Source organism: Carassius gibelio, chromosome B3, assembly GCF_023724105.1.
Source record: "Carassius gibelio isolate Cgi1373 ecotype wild population from Czech Republic chromosome B3, carGib1.2-hapl.c, whole genome shotgun sequence".
Taxonomy (NCBI): Eukaryota; Metazoa; Chordata; class Actinopteri; order Cypriniformes; family Cyprinidae; genus Carassius; species Carassius gibelio.
This window is the reverse complement of record NC_068398.1, coordinates 45212929-45229540: the sequence shown is the minus strand read 5'-3', so window position 1 is coordinate 45229540 and position 16612 is coordinate 45212929. Positions and strand designations below refer to the sequence as shown.

The following is a 16612-nucleotide window of genomic DNA, read 5'->3' as shown; positions in this document are numbered from 1 at the left end:
CACCTTAATCAATCCGATTATGAAAATTTAGATCAGATTGTAATGGGTGGTTTATTCCTTTTCTAATACAATCTAGAGGACATGGAAACTGTACTAAAATCTGGTCAGAAAAAGATTGAAAAAGATAAATAGACAGATAGATAAATAGATAAGAAATAGAAAACTAGCATGTTAGTATGATTAGTAAGAGACTAGCATCTTCGTAGCATGATTAAAAAGTAACTAGAATGTTATTAACATGTTGTTAACATGATTAGCAAGTGACTAGCATGTTGTTAACATGATTAACAATTGACTAGCATGTTATTAACATGTTGTTAACATGATTAGCAAGTGACTAGCATGTTGTTAACATGTTATTATGCTAATCCCGTAAAAACCAGTTGATCCAGTAAAAAAAAACAGCTAAGACTAGCGAGACAGTGGCCATAACCACTTTAATACCTTCTTATAAGCAGGTTTCAAGCCTGATTAGCAAATTACTAGCATGTTGTTAACATTTCTATGCTAATCCAGCTAAAACCAGTTGATTTTGTAAAAACTAGCAAAGACCAGCATGACAGTGGCCAAAACCACTTTAAAACCATGGGTTTTAAAAGGTTTTGATAGTCTGGTTTACGAACACCATCAGTTAGAAAAGATATAGCAACCAGCCTAAAGGTCTGACCCGAGTTTGTGGTTGTAGCTTTAAAAGTCTAGGAGGAGCTCCATTTAAAAAAGGAGTTTAAATAGGATTTTAGTAAGTTGGCTTTTTCTTACCAAATTAATTAGATATTATTGCACATAAGTTTGTTGTAAAACAAAGCTTTGCACGTTTTATTGGTAGTGGTGATATTTATTTTGTACAACATTAGCAACTGCTTTCTATCACTTAATTAGAAACACCATAATTTAAATTGTGTGATCAAATGAGGTCTTCTCACCAGTGATGGTTTTAGAGGACTATTTCTCCTCGTCGCCCCCTGTCATTGCAAAGAATATTACAATGGGAACTCAACAAGTATAAAAGCCTCATCTGTTTGGGAAGGTGTTTGGTCAGCAGAGGCTCGTGAAGCAGAGCTAGGCGGAAATATAAATCCTGTTTATGGCAATGTTTGTGTGGAAAAGTTGGTTTTATGTTAGACATTCGTTAGACATTCAGTCGTTACTTAAACATTAATTTACACCTAATCGCATAAATCATGGATCATGCTGTATCTCATTCAGATCACATTTATATTTTACATTTACATTTATGCATTTAGCAGATGCTTTTATCCAAAGCGACTTACAGTGCATTCAGAACCCGCAACCTTGCGCTGCTAACGCAATGCTCTACCACTTGAGCCACAGCAACACTTGTACAGACTGCGTCCTTGTGCGGCGGTCACTGGCCAGACTGCTGGACTGGATGTGTAGTATTTATGAACTATATTAGCCTGCTGCAGTGTTGTACTCGTTTTATTTTGTGGATGTTGAGTTCGGCACTGAACACTTTGTATATCACCTGAACCGTATCCTGGTGTGCCGCAGATTCAGCGACCATGTGCTCCCTCTAACTCTGAAACCACTAACGGTTTGAAAGACCACTCAATAGTCACTACCGTGATTTATATATATATATTTTATTTTACCTTGTTTGTAATTTGATTACCCAAATTTTATGAGGATGAGTGTATATCTTTGTCTAAATTTTAGCTTCAGTTTCGTCTCCAGAAGTTGGGAGAGTAGGTGAGTAGGCCCCAGCCCTGAAGTGGAGGCAGAGTTGTCTGTGTGTGTGTGTGTGTGTGTATTATAGTTTTATATTTGAGATTTTCGTACATGTAATTTAATCTTTAACAATAAAATAGATTTTTGTAAATTCACCTGTTTCAGGTCCTTTAGTGGGGTTTTATAAAAGGTGATTTTGTTCCTGTAAAAAGTGCATTCTGTATAGAACTATTTATTTTCATTTCCAAATCTTAATTTAAATGCCAAAAAGTATATAAGAATTTCTGTCATTCACAAATTATTGTAAAAACAATTTTCAGACATACTTTTTACAAAAATAAAAGAACCCACATTTCATTTACAAACAATTTAAATGACAGAATTAATGTACAGAACAGCTTGATTAATTTAATTTTTAAAGGTGCTGTATTTAATACCGACACCGAGTGGTGCTCACACAGGTTGAGAGATTGACTGAATCTGCATATATTTGCAGATATTTAAGAAACATGCTATATTATTTTTATGCTTTAGTACAGTCAAAAACTTACATACTGTACAGCACCTTTCAGTTTCCCAGCAGTCCCATTGTCTCCAGAACTGGACTAATATTAATTAATTTCTCATAATTTTATTTATTTTTATTTTTTTTAATAAATCCAAAAACAAGTATTGAAAAAACAAACAAACTAGGGAGTTAAACTGATCCTCTGCTGCCATCTACTGGTTGTAATGCTAATTTCATGCCACTTTCGTCTTAAAAGTCTTTGTTTTTTCAGGAGACCCATTTTTTTCATATCATCACGATTGAAAAGTGAATCTTTCAAGTGAATTTCTTAACTATGAAGGTAAGTTATCAAGTATCAAGAATACCATTACAATGTTGTTTATGAGATAACATCACTAGCTAGCCAATGTTAGCCTAAACGGTTACGATAGTGTGTACTTGTTAGCATTTAAATGTATATTTATGTGTCTAGGTACTCCTCTGGGATTACCAGGATTAGCATATAAAATGATGTTGTTAAGTGTTATAAATAACATGAAGCTCAGAGATAATGCTGCTGTCATTATTAACGGCGACTGCAGTTATTTTGTTTGTTTGTCACACATAACAGCTTTCACAGAGATGTAATCGTTCTGTAATTCATTTCAGACCGTAAATGCCTGCCTTAAGATCGTGGAAGAAGCTATGTATGTGGAAGAACTTATTTTAGCTCGAATTACATTTTTTATTTTTATTTGCAGATAGATTTAAAATATATTATATTTATAAAATATTTAGCAAAACAAATATATATAATTTGATTTTAAACATATGTTTATTTATACAATTTCATAAATGTGTAATAAATATAAAACATAAAATATATATTTAAAACTATAAATATGATATATAATATAAATAAGGGTCATTTTTTATTATTTTTTTATTGAGATTTGATTTCATAGTCTGAAAACTGAATAAATGAGCTTTCCATTGACGTATAGTTTGTTAGGATATGACAACATTTGATCGAGATACAACACAAGTTGTCTTATAAACATATACAAAAGTTTAATCTTATCATGATAATAGTGTTATATTAAATGTAATTCTATATAGTTAAGATTAAATCTGGAGTGTGTGTGTCTAACAAATCTGTTTTAGGTTAAATTTATATAATATTTAAATAACTGATAATTAGGCTGTATAAGTAATACACAGTATTACTAAAATATATGTTTGATGATACAGTAAGAAGAGCGGCAGGGTTTCTCTGTAATCTGGCTCAGTGTGGAAGCTGTTCATTGTATCTGAGCTGGTTTGAAGAGTTATAGAGATGATAAGTTAATAGGGTAAGAGTGTCAATGGTCCATTAGAGGGATAGGTGGCAGTAATGCACTAAAAGTCTGCGATCCGCCGTAAAAGAAGAACAGCTGGGTTTGAGATGGACAGAGAGGACTTTAATTTTGCTCTGGCGGTGTGACGTCATAAGACTGCGCGCGCTCCCGCGTCTGTTGTGATTCGGCTCAAGAAAGGTCTGTGTTTGTAGTTAAACTGTTTAAACTGATAGAAACCGTTCAGTCAATTATATAGGTTTTAAGCGTTGCGAGATTAATGATCTGCTATGGAATGTAATAATGTAATGTTTTATCTAACCTGAATATACTTTTTTTTGTGATTGAACGCATCCACACACGAGTAACAGAAAAGGTGAGTTTTATTCCGCTCCCCGTGTCGTGAATCAGTTTATCATAAACACGAATTAGCTCACTAAGTAGTGACGGAGAAACGGATTTTTTTGACAGTCCATTGAATCGGCTGCTTCTCAAATGATTCAGTGACTCGCTTGAATCGGCTGCTTCTCAAATGATTCAGTGACTCGCTTGAATCGTCTGCTTCTCAAATGATTCAGTGATTCGATTTAATCGGTTGTTTCGCAAATGATTCATTGATTCGAATCTCCACTCGCTGACGTCACCTGCTGGTCAAAACGGTGTACATGAAGCGAGAACAACAAACAAATATCTGTTACAAACCAGCTGAAAATGTTCTCTTGCTAGTGTAATTACCGTAAGTGTATATAATCTACAAACTTTTATTCACATGTACATCACAACTAAATATGAATCGTCTGTATAACTTGTGCTCTTTTATTAATTAGCAGTGCAAGTTTTTAATGTTTTTGTCTAGTCAGGTGATTTAACTCTCCCTCCCTTACTAGTATGCTGGCTACTGAACTAGTGTGCCGAACTAAAGGGATGACTGCTGAACTAATGGTTTGACTCCCTTACTAGTGTGCTTACTACTGAACTAGTGCATTGACTACTGAACTAGTGTGCGGTAGGGCTGTCAAAATTGCTCAAATTTTTTTTGAGTGCTGATCAAGAGTTTTGTGCAAGCAATTTAAGGTCGCGACTGTTGTCCCAAATATAGCAGGCTTTATTCAGTGATTGAAACTAATATTATTGATATTAATTGAAGTTTTACAGCAAATAGAACAGACATTGAGGCGCTCGCTGCGTCGTACTTCTGGTTGCCGTGGAATCAGCCATGGTAACCTACGCTATCCTGAGGTTCTCTCTCAAAAACCCGTGGTGAATGTCTGCTGTAGTACTATGCGACTTGCTAACTTCAACACGAGGTCAATAAACAATAAAACAGCACTTTTCACTGACACTATCCTTGACAGGAAAATTTATATTCTCTGTCTCAGTGAAACTTGGCCTAAAGACAATGACTATCTTAATTTGAACATGTGTGCCCCATCTGGATATAAACATATTGATGTGCCTCGAGCTTATTGTAAGGGTGGTGGCTTGGCTCTAATATTTGTATCAAATATATCAATCGATGTTATTGATGCTCCTACTATTTCATCATTTGAATGTCTGAAGTCAATGGTGCTTCACCTGTTCTTGTGCTGCTCATTTAGAGTCCACCAAAACCTAATCCTTTATTTATTTTTTTTTGAGTTTACTGAGTTGCTGACACTTCTTAGTCCACTCTGTTCATCTATGGTCTTGACTGGTGATGTCAATTTCCATATTGATAATCCAAACTGTGTCAAAACTGCTACCTTTTTGGACATTTTGGATGGTTTTGACTTTAAACAGCATGTTAATTTTCTGACCCATATGCTGGGCCATATATTGGATGTGGTATGTTCTGCTGGTGTTGGTATCCAATCTCCGGATAGTATCGACATGAGTATAAGTGACCATAGACTTATTTCTTTAGACATAAATGTTACGTCTTCACGATCCATTTCTGAGCGTACTATCAAATTCTGTAACATTAAGCACATGGACTTCACTCTTTTTTTGACTTTTGTCTCTGGGCTTCCCATTACTAACTCCGTGGAGCACTATAATTCCATGCTTTCCTCACTTTTGGATGAGTTCGCACCTGTGGGAGAACGGCTTGTTACTTTTAGGAAACCCCGTCCATGGTTTACCCCGGATTTACGTTGAATGAAAGCTGCCGGAAGACAAATAGAACGGCAGTACAAAAAATCTTGCCTGACGGTGCACAGGCTTCTTTACACTGAACAACATTCTGCTTACCATTCTGCTTTGAATACTGCACGTAAGAGCTACTATTCAAGGATCATTGGTAACGCTGCAACAAATTCTAAATCGCTGTTTAAGATGGTTGACAATCTTCTCAAACCAACTAAAGCCATTGTTCATTCCTCTGTTGACCAGTGTAATAAATTTCTTCATTATTTCACTGGTAAGGTTGAGGATATATATAGCACTTTAAATACCATCGCTTCTCTTGAGCTAGTTAATATCCAGCCTTCAAACTTCCCAACTACTACCTTTTCAAACTTTGAAATGGTCGGAGATTATTTTATTATAAGTGCAGTGAAGTCCATGAACTCTACAACCAGTATTTTAGATCCGGTTCCCTGCTCGGTCATCATGAACTGCCTTGCGTCATTTTGCCCTTTTATGACTTCAATTGTGAAATTGTCATTGACTTCTGGAATTGTTCCTCCAGAACTAAAAAAAGCTGCCATTACACCAGTCCCTAAGAAGACTGGTTGTGATGTTTCTGATTTATCCAATTACAGGCCGATTTCTAACCTCCCATTCTTGGTTAAAGTTTTTGAGCGTGTTGTGGCTGTTCAGTTAAATAATCACCTAGCTCTGAACAGTCTTCTGGGTTCAGAAGAGGGCATAGTACTGAAACCGCTTTAATTAGGGTCGTAAATGATCTTATCACGGCGGATTCCGGTGCATGCAGTATTTTTGTCTTGTTAGACGTCAGTGCTGCTTTTGACACCATATGTCACTCTCTTCTGCTTGACAGGCTGGAAAATTGGTTGGGTCTTTCTGGAGCTGTCCTCAATTGTTTTCGGTCTTCTTTAACGAATCGTGCCCAGTTTGTTGACTTGGGTAACTACAAATCAGATACCGTGCCTGTTCGACAGGGAGTTCCTCAGGGTTCAGTATTGGGTCCAATATTATTTAACATTTATATGCTTCCACTTGGGCAGATCATTAGGAAACATGCTCTTGGGTATCACTGCTATGCGGATGATACGCAGATTCACATCACCACTAGTCCTGATTTCCATTGCTCATTCATAGCTTTGCGTGGTTGTTTAGCAGAGATCAGTATCTGGATGCATAACAACTTCCTGAAGCTGAATGGCTCCAAAACTGAAAGCGGTGGCTACTCGTAAGGCCAAGCAGATCAGTTTGATTGTTGAATCCTGTACGGTAATCCCCACTTCACAGGTGCGAAACCTTGGTGTCATTTTTGATCCACAATTATCATTTGAAGCACACATAAAACGCATCTCTAAAACTGCATTTTTCCACCTGAGAAACATACCTCGACTTAAACCTTTTCTCTCTTTTGCAGACACAGAAAGGCTTATACATGCCTTCATAACAACAAGGTTAGATTATTGTAATGCCTTGTTCTCTGGCCTTCCAGCTAAATCATTGAATAAGCTTCAGTATATACAAAATTCTGCCGCTCGTTTGCCCACTTGTACCTCTCCTCGTGAACACATTACTCCGGTTCTTTCACAATTACACTGTACACAATTACACTTTAGTTTGGGTTTATTTTGCTCTGTTCATTGTTTTCTTCTTACACAGAGAAAATCCTGAAGTTACTGGGAACCTCGTGAAACATTGATACTGAGCTAGTTTGATGACTACTGAACTAGGGAGCTGACTGCTGAACTGATGTGCTGACTACTGAACTGGTGTGCTGACTACTGAACTGATGTGCTGACTACTGAACTGGTGTGCTGACTACTGAACTAGGGAGCTGACTACTGAACTGATGTGCTGACTACTGAACTGGTGTGCTGACTACTGAACTGATGTGCTGACTACTGAACTGGTGTGCTGACTACTGAACTAGGGAGCTGACTACTGAACTGATGTGCTGACTACTGAACTAGGGAGCTGACTACTGAACTAGTTTGAGGACTACTGAACTAGTGTGATGACTACTGAACTAGGGAGCTGACTACTGAACTGGTGTGCTGACTACTGAACTAGGGAGCTGACTACTGAACTAGTTTGTGGACTACTGAACTAGTGTGATGACTACTGAACTAGGGAGCTGACTACTGAACTGGTGTGCTGACTACTGAACTAGTGTGCTGACTACTGAACTAGTGTGATGACTACTGAACTGGTGTGATGACTACTGAACTAGTGTGCTGACTACTGAACTGGTGTGATGATTACTAAACTAGGGAGCTGACTACTGAACTAGTGTGATGACTACTGAACTGGTGTGATGACTACTGAACTGGTGTGATGATGATGGAAAGATTTAGTTTGGGTTTATTTTGCTCTCTGTTCATTGTCTTCTTCTTCTTAAACAGAGAAAGTCCTGCTGAAGTGACTGAGATCCTCGTGACACACTGATATAAAGATGGCGTTTATTAAAGAGGAGAGTGAAGACTTCAGAATTGAAGAAGTGTTCAGTCTGAAACAAGAAGAGACGGAGGAACAAACAGGTTGGTTTCTTTCTCAAAGCTCAACTCACACAGACAAATGTCCAGCTCTAAAGAAATTAATGTTTCAGTGTCAACTCAACCAGTATGAAGGACTAAAAATGACAGAAGGAAAAATAAATAAATGTATAAATAAATGCAGAAATAATAGTTAAAATAAATACATTTTGGTAATATAAATGGCTATTTCTGTATTTTTGCATGTATTTATTTATTTATTTATTTATGCATTTATATATGTATTTATGTATTTATTTATTTATGCATTTATATATGTATTTATGTATTTATTTATATCTTTATACATTTATTTATTTATACATTTGTTTACTTCTACATTTATTTATTTCTGTATTTCCACATTTCTACATTTATTTATTTCCGTATTTCCACATTTCTACATTTATTTTCCCTGCGCCTGTATGCTAATTGAGTGGGGGGTGCCAACATCAGTCTGAAGAAGGATTGGTTAGAGCGATGTGATCGAATCTACTACTACTGCCTTGATTTCGCTGGTACTCGGTAATGCTGCTTGAGTTAATAGAGGCTGTTTTCAGTTTTATGTAGCCTGGATCGAGACTTTTGTTCAAGCAATAGAGATCGCTAATGTGTCGTCATCATGACGTTTTCCCAGTGGTTGAACGCAAAGCATTTTGGGAATCCGCGGCACAAACATTAGGCGCTAGACTTCTTTGCATGAGGGAAGAACACAGTGTTCAAGATGCTGTCTACCTATAAACTGCAATAGTCGTTCACACGATAGAAGTGGCATAAAGATAGCAGCGGTAAGGAGGCCAAGATAACACAAAGCATTTTCACAAAGGTAAGTTACAATAACTCTCTGTAAATGTTAACTGTTAACTAGCATGACATGGCTAGAAAATGAACTTAAGTTACCTGTGTATTAAAGCGTAACGTTAATCAGTTTTAAATGTTGTACATATAGGTTACATTGCAGTTTATTTGGTGACTGTTTGCAATCAAACCTGCCTATGAAATGTTGGAGTGTGATCCTGCTTTGATTACAGGAATAAATTAGTTTAAAATATATTAAAATAGAGAAGTCATTTTATATATATTTCACAATATTACTGTTTTTATTATTATTATTTTTTATCAAATAAATGCAGCCTTGGTGAGCAGAAGATGCTTCTTTTAAAAACATTTAATAATCTTACTGACCCCAAACTTTTGAACGGTAGTGTATGTTGTGTGTATCCATTCATAGGTAGCCTGATAGATGGATCGTTTGCTTCTGTCTGGTTAGCGATGCGGCCTCCAGCTAACCAATCCTTCTTCAGACTGATGTTGGCACCTCCCACTTAATTAGCATACAGGCGCAGGGAAAATCAATGTAGAAATGTGGAAATACAGAAATGTAGAAATATGGAAATACAGAAATAAATAAATGTAGAAGTAAATAAATGTAGAAATAAATAAATGTATAAATATATAAATAAATATATAAATACATAAATTTATAAATACATATATAAATGCGTAAATAAATAAATAAATAAATACATGCAAAAATACAGAAATAGCCATTTATATTACCAAAATGTATTTATTTTCACTATTATTTCTGCATTAATTTATTTATTTCTACTTTTATTTATTTATTTATTTATTTTTCCTTCTGTCATTTTTAGTCCTCCATAAACCAGAGGTCCCCAGCTAAAATTTTTGGTTTTGCTAATTTATTCTGAAGAAAGATAAACATGTTTAGTGATGAAAGCAAAAAAAAATTAATGCCATGGATGAATATTTACTAAGTAATCCAATATTTTTAGAGGAGTGTGATTTCAGTAACAAATAACAAGGTTGTAAAAATGGCTTCAGAAAGATGGCAGCATTATAATGTTATTTTTACCCAGAGATTAGTAGATCCGTTAGTAAAATCTGTTGATTTCAGCAATGTTTGTAGCATTATGTTGTAATGGTGAACATTTAAAAAATGTACTCTGAATCTCATGCAAGGCTCCAGACTAGCTATTGTTACAAGGAGCATTGTGGACCCTGCCTGAACATTTTTAGGAGCACAAGCAAAAATAATTTAGGGATACACCTTAAATCAACCTGCAATGCAATCTTAACTGTATTACTGACAAATGCCTTGATAATAAATAGACTTAATTCACAGAAATTACAATGTGCCTTAAGTATCTTAAGTTCAGAGACATAAGACATTATTTATTACAGAACAAGAACACATTCGTAGATGAAAATAAAATATGTGGACAGTACAAAAAAAAAGTAAAAGAAGTTAAACGAGGCAATTGAGGGTTCATTATCATCAGAACAAGTAAACAATTCTTGGTGTGTGAAATTGATCTACCTTGATGCCTTTTTTTAATGCTCTGCCATAATGATTCAGTGGCCATGTTAACACAGTGGAGAAGTGGTCCAGCAGGAAGCCCAGCTCCTCTGTGCCAGTCTTATCAGCTCGTCTCTCTGCTCTGGCCAGGAATCTTGTTTTTCTGTTTGAAATAAGATTAATTTGATTACCCCATTGGCAGATTATTTTGCTTATTTCAAACAAAAACTTTAGATTTTTTTTTTTCTGAAAACAAGACTTTTACTTGTCTAAAAAAAATCCTTCTAGATTTAAACGTACAGTATGTAATTTTTGGCCACCAGGGGTCACTCAATCAAAATAATAACATAAGACGTACTTTGATGACGTCGGGAAAGCGCGTAAGGCTCATGAGAGTTGTTGTTCATTGGAACACGCGCTCTGTCGCTCCCTATCATTCCTCACTCATTCTAACTTAGTATTTTGACAATCACATCTTTTTAAACTGAGAGATATATGAATTATGAGACCCCTATCAAATCAATATTCCATCTAGCTAGTAGTAATATATGTTAAAAAACACGGTCGCCTTTCGTTAATAATTATAATTACGTTATACTATGATATCGAACAAGTTAGAGAACTGCATTTGAAGCTACTTTATTCAGCTAGATATAGAACAAATGTAGATTTACATGAGAGCTAGTGCGTCTGCGTTTTACACAAGACATCATCGTTTCACAAAATATACGGATAGATACAGTTAGCTGAATGGATGCATACCTGTTTATCAGAATGCAAGCAAGTTCGGCATCTCTCTGTAGTTTCAGCTTGTCACGAAGCTCTCTCTATCTTGGAAATGCAACTCCAATATTTACCCGTGTCTTGTTGCTTCTCTTGTCCCAAAACCATCTCGGGTCATTTATTTCACCCGTGCGTTTGCGCTTCACATAACGTGCAGGCAAAGCATAATCATGATCCATAACTAAGTTATTGATTGAAGTTTAAATACGAATATAAACAATATAAATATAAAATATAATAGTCTCGATCAAGGCTACTACTTTTTCTTCTTCGTCTTTGTTTCTGTTCACCTTTGTATTTGGCGGTTCCACAGGAAGTTAGATAAACTAGAGGGGTCAAAGTTTATATGACCCCATAGACGGGCGACAAAACAGAAATAAAGAAACGTGCCGTGTCTTCTAATTAAACTATAATTTTCTCCGGATTTGAAAGTTTGTGGAAACTGTTGGGATGATGTAAGTACACAACTAAAAAATATATATAACATAGATATAGTGATTTCTGCTATTTTTAAAGCAGAAAAATTACATATTGCGCCTTTAAGAATGTTTAGATATTTTGCCTGAAAAAAAAAAAAAAAAAACGAAAAAAACTCTGCCTAAAGCATTTTTTGCAGTGTGGAATAGGACAATAAAAGTCCCTGGTTCAGCTTGGAGGAGGGCCTCCTTATTATACCTACTAATGTCCAAAATTGACAGCAGCACCTTCTGCTCTTATGTCTCTAACCACCCTGTTTCAGTCCCTAATGATGAAAAACCTCTTTGGTGGTATTATAGACCCCTAAAAATAAGGATAGGTTTCTGTAATTGTTGTGTACCATTAAATGTTAATCTGGAATGAAATTTAGCCTATATTCAAGTTTATTTGCATATCGCTTTTTACAATACAAATTGTTACAAAGCAACTTTACAGAAATTTAAGTTTCTACAATATTTAGTAATAGCTTAAAAAGTGGTCACTGTCAGTTTGTGCATATATGACAGGATTTTTTTGAAACATGTATACAAGATTTAGTCAGCCAGACGATGAACATTATAACAGCAACTATTATATGATGCAGTCACACATGTAGCAATATTTGTTAGTTCTGTTGTTGATTCAGGGTTAGCATCATCTGAGGTCCTCTGAGGGTCAGCATCATCTCTTCTCAGGTGTTCTGGATCCAGACTGGAGCTTGTGTAAATTCTAGTTACCACGGGATGAAGATCACAACAGAAACAGAGAAACAAATAAGAGAAAGACATCATTAGCATAGCTGCTGTTCCACCAAAGTAAAATTAATTAGTTAAACCCAAGCTAAAGAATACATTAATCAAACGCTTGGCGAAAGAGTTGCGTTTTTAATCTAGAATTAAATAGAGAGAGTGTGTCTGAACCCCGAACATTATCAGGAAGGCTATTCCAGAGTTTGGGAGCCAAATGTGAGAAAGCTCCCTCCTTTAGTGGACTTTGTTATCCTAGGAATTACCAAAAGTCCAGCGTTTTGTGACCTTAGGGTGCGTGATGGGTTGTAACGTGGTAGAAGGCTAGTTAGGTACGCTGGAGCTAAACCATTTAGGGCCTTATAGGTAGGTAATGATAATTTGTAACCGATACGGAACTTAATAGGTAGCCAGTGCAGAGACTGTAAAATTGGGGTAATATGATCATATTTTCTTGACCTGGTAAGGAATCTAGCCACTGCATTTTGGACTACCTGTAGCTTGTTTATTGAAGATGCTGGACAACCACCTAGAAGTGCATTAGGGTGCTTTCATACCTGCCTCATTTAGTTCGGTCGAATCATACCAGAATTCGTTTCCCCCTTTGGTGCGGTTCGTTTAGGCAGGTGTGAAAGCAGCAATCGCACTCGGGTGCGCACCAAACAAGCGTACCGAGACCTGCTTGAAGAGGTGGTCTCGGTACGCTTTCAAACGAACTCTGGAGTAGTTTGTTTGTTGTGAGAATGTAATCCGACCTCGAACAGACCCAACTGCAAAAAGTACTGATCTTTTGTGGAACTAAACCAGCTGCCGTAGTCAGCTGCGTTGTGCATTATGGGATGAGGAAGTGTTTGTTGACAGTTTGCACTTTAGCACGGCAGCTCGTGGACAAACTTGGAGTAGTGAGGTGCGGAGCCTCATAGAAATTTGGTCAGATGCGCATGTCAGAGTTAAGAAGAATTAATGCACACCTCCACTTGAATTACGAGTGATTCCCGCTTGCAACTGGTACAAACCTAAGCAATCTGTGGTGTGAAAAGGAACCAAAATAGCTGAAAAATGCTACAATGTATAATTGTTTGCCCTTGGTTCGGACCAAATGAATCGAACTAGAGATGTGAAAGCACCCTTAAAATAGTCCAGTCTAGAGGTCATGAATGCATGAACTAGCTTTTCTGCATCAGAAACAGATAACATGTTTAGTAGCTTGGCAATGTTTCTAAGATGAAGGAATGCAGTTTTTGTAACATGGGAAATATGATTTTCAAAAGACAAATTGCTGTCTAATATAACACCCAGATTTCTGATTGTAGAGGAAGTAACAGTACATCCGTCTAGTTGCAGATTGTAATCTACAAGATTCTGTGTACTGTTTTTTGGTCCAATAATTAATATCTCGGTCTTATCTGAAATTAATTGGAGAAAATTATTTGTCATCCAATCTTTTACATTTTTAACACACTCTGTTAGCTTAGATAACTGAGAAGTTTCATCTGGTCTCGTTGAGATATATAGCTGAGTATCATCAGCATAACAGTGGAAACTAATCCCGTATTTTGTAATAATATAACCAAGGAGCAACATGTATATTGTAAATAGAAGGGGACCTAGGACGGATCCTTGTGGCACTCCATATTTTACTGATGATAAATGAGATGACACCCTTTTAAGTAAACAAAATGGTAGTGATCAGTAGGGTTGTGCCGATAGACAATTGTATCGTGTATCGACGATAGTCAGAGATATCGACATAAGCAGATTTCTCTGTCAATAATAAAGACGATATTAGGCTCATTCTCCTATTAATGTATTAGATTATAATAATAATAACTATTATTTTTATTGGACTGCTTAATATAATTCTGCTATCAAACTGCCCAGCTATTTCATGTCATCACCTTATTTCACACACACACACACACTGTGCGTGCACGCACGCAGGAGGATTAGAGCCTGTAGTCGTTGAAGTCGTCCGCTTTGACTCGGATAACTCATTAAATCCATGAAATGAACGAGAAATGGAGTTGGTGTCCCACACATTTAATGGCTGCTACACGGCATCGCGCTCTTCTCAAACATGAGAGATTAACTCTGTCTTGGCGTTACAAATTAAAGACAAAATAATAACAAGGCGGCAGAGCGAACTTATCATCCATAGTGGTTCTCACGTAGTCCTTCTCTTAAAGACTAATCACTTTTAACACACACTATGTGGTGACGATGTAGAAGGACTATATGTGAACCACTATGGATGAAGTTTCGATCTGCCGCCTTGTTATTATTTTCATGCACACCGCACTATAATTTGATGCATTCAAAATACATAGTTTTGGCCGTTACAAAGTCTTCATCCACAAACAGACATTTATCGTCTGCAGACATAAGGTATTTAATTGCACTTTAACAAGTAATCTGAACGGCCTATACAGTATTGTTCAAAATAATAGCAGTACAATGTGACTAACCAGAATAATCAAGGTTTTTCGTATATTTTTTTATTGCTACGTGGCAAACAAGTTACCAGTAGGTTCAGTAGATTCTCAGAAAACAAATGAGACCCAGCATTCATGATATGCACGCTCTTAAGGCTGTGCAATTGGGCAATTAGTTTAATTAGTTGAAAGGGGTGTGTTCAAAAAAATAGCAGTGTGGCATTCAATCACTGAGGTCATCAATTTTGTGAAGAAACAGGTGTGAATCAGGTGGCCCCTATTTAAGGATGAAGCCAACACTTGTTGAACATGCATTTGAAAGCTGAGGAAAATGGGTCGTTCAAGACATTGTTCAGAAGAACAGCGTACTTTGATTAAAAAGTTGATTAGAGAGGGCAAAACCTATAAAGAGGTGCAAAAAATGATAGGCTGTTCAGCTAAAATGATCTCCAATGCCTTAAAATGGAGAGCAAAACCAGAGAGACGTGGAAGAAAACGGAAGACAACCATCAAAATGGATAGAAGAATAACCAGAATGGCAAAGGCTCAGCCAATGATCACCTCCAGGATGATCAAAGACAGTCTGGAGTTACCTGTAAGTACTGTGACAGTTAGAAGACGTCTGTGTGAAGCTAATCTATTTTCAAGAATCCCCCGCAAAGTCCCTCTGTTAAAAAAAAGGCATGTGCAGAAGAGGTTACAATTTGCCAAAGAACACATCAACTGGCCTAAAGAGAAATGGAGGAACATTTTGTGGACTGATGAGAGTAAAATTGTTCTTTTTGGGTCCAAGGGCCACAGGCAGTTTGTGAGACGACCCCCAAACTCTGAATTCAAGCCACAGTACACAGTGAAGACAGTGAAGCATGGAGGTGCAAGCATCATGATATGGGCATGTTTCTCCTACTATGGTGTTGGGCCTATTTATCGCATACCAGGGATCATGGATCAGTTTGCATATGTTAAAATACTTGAAGAGGTCATGTTGCCCTATGCTGAAGAGGACATGCCCTTGAAATGGTTGTTTCAACAAGACAATGACCCAAAACACACTAGTAAACGGGCAAAGTCTTGGTTCCAAACCAACAAAATTAATGTTATGGAGTGGCCAGCCCAATCTCCAGACCTTAATCCAATTGAGAACTTGTGGGGTGATATCAAAAATGCTGTTTCTGAAGCAAAACCAAGAAATGTGAATGAATTGTGGAATGTTGTTAAAGAATCATGGAGTGGAATAACAGCTGAGAGGTGCCACAAGTTGGTTGACTCCATGCCACACAGATGTCAAGCAGTTTTAAAAAACTGTGGTCATACAACTAAATATTAGTTTAGTGATTCACAGGATTGCTAAATCCCAGAAAAAAAAAATGTTTGTACAAAATAGTTTTGAGTTTGTACAGTCAAAGGTAGACACTGCTATTTTTTTGAACACACCCCTTTCAACTAATTGCCCAATTGCACAGCCTTAAGAGCGTGCATATCATGAATGCTGGGTCTCATTTGTTTTCTGACAATCTACTGAACCTACTGGTAACTTGTTTGCCACGTAGCAATAAAAAATATACTAAAAACCTTGATTATTCTGGTTAGTCACATTGTACTGCTATTATTTTGAACAATACTGTATATGTGCAATATTTTAAACGAGCCCTCATTAACTGAGTTTAATGCCACAGTTATGTTAGAATGCATCTCTTGTTTTTGTGGCGGTGC

The 16612-nt window shown here is 36.6% G+C and overlaps 2 protein-coding genes across 6 annotated transcripts in view; one reads left to right on the top strand and one right to left on the bottom strand.

Moving 5' to 3' along the window:
• The window catches only part of LOC127952760 (guanylate-binding protein 1-like), a 241602-nt gene that overhangs the window by 57293 nt on the left and 167697 nt on the right, over nucleotides 1-16612 (bottom strand). The window lies entirely within an intron of this gene.
• The window catches only part of LOC127952767 (gastrula zinc finger protein XlCGF8.2DB-like), a 270368-nt gene that overhangs the window by 249715 nt on the left and 4041 nt on the right, over nucleotides 1-16612 (top strand). For 2 of the 5 annotated variants that reach the window (XM_052551498.1, XM_052551496.1), the window contains exon 2: nucleotides 8034-8168. In XM_052551498.1, coding sequence (XP_052407458.1) covers nucleotides 8084-8168 — 85 coding nt within the window. In that variant the 5' untranslated portion in view covers nucleotides 8034-8083. The other 3 variants (XM_052551494.1, XM_052551495.1, XM_052551497.1) reach the window with 3 other exon arrangements.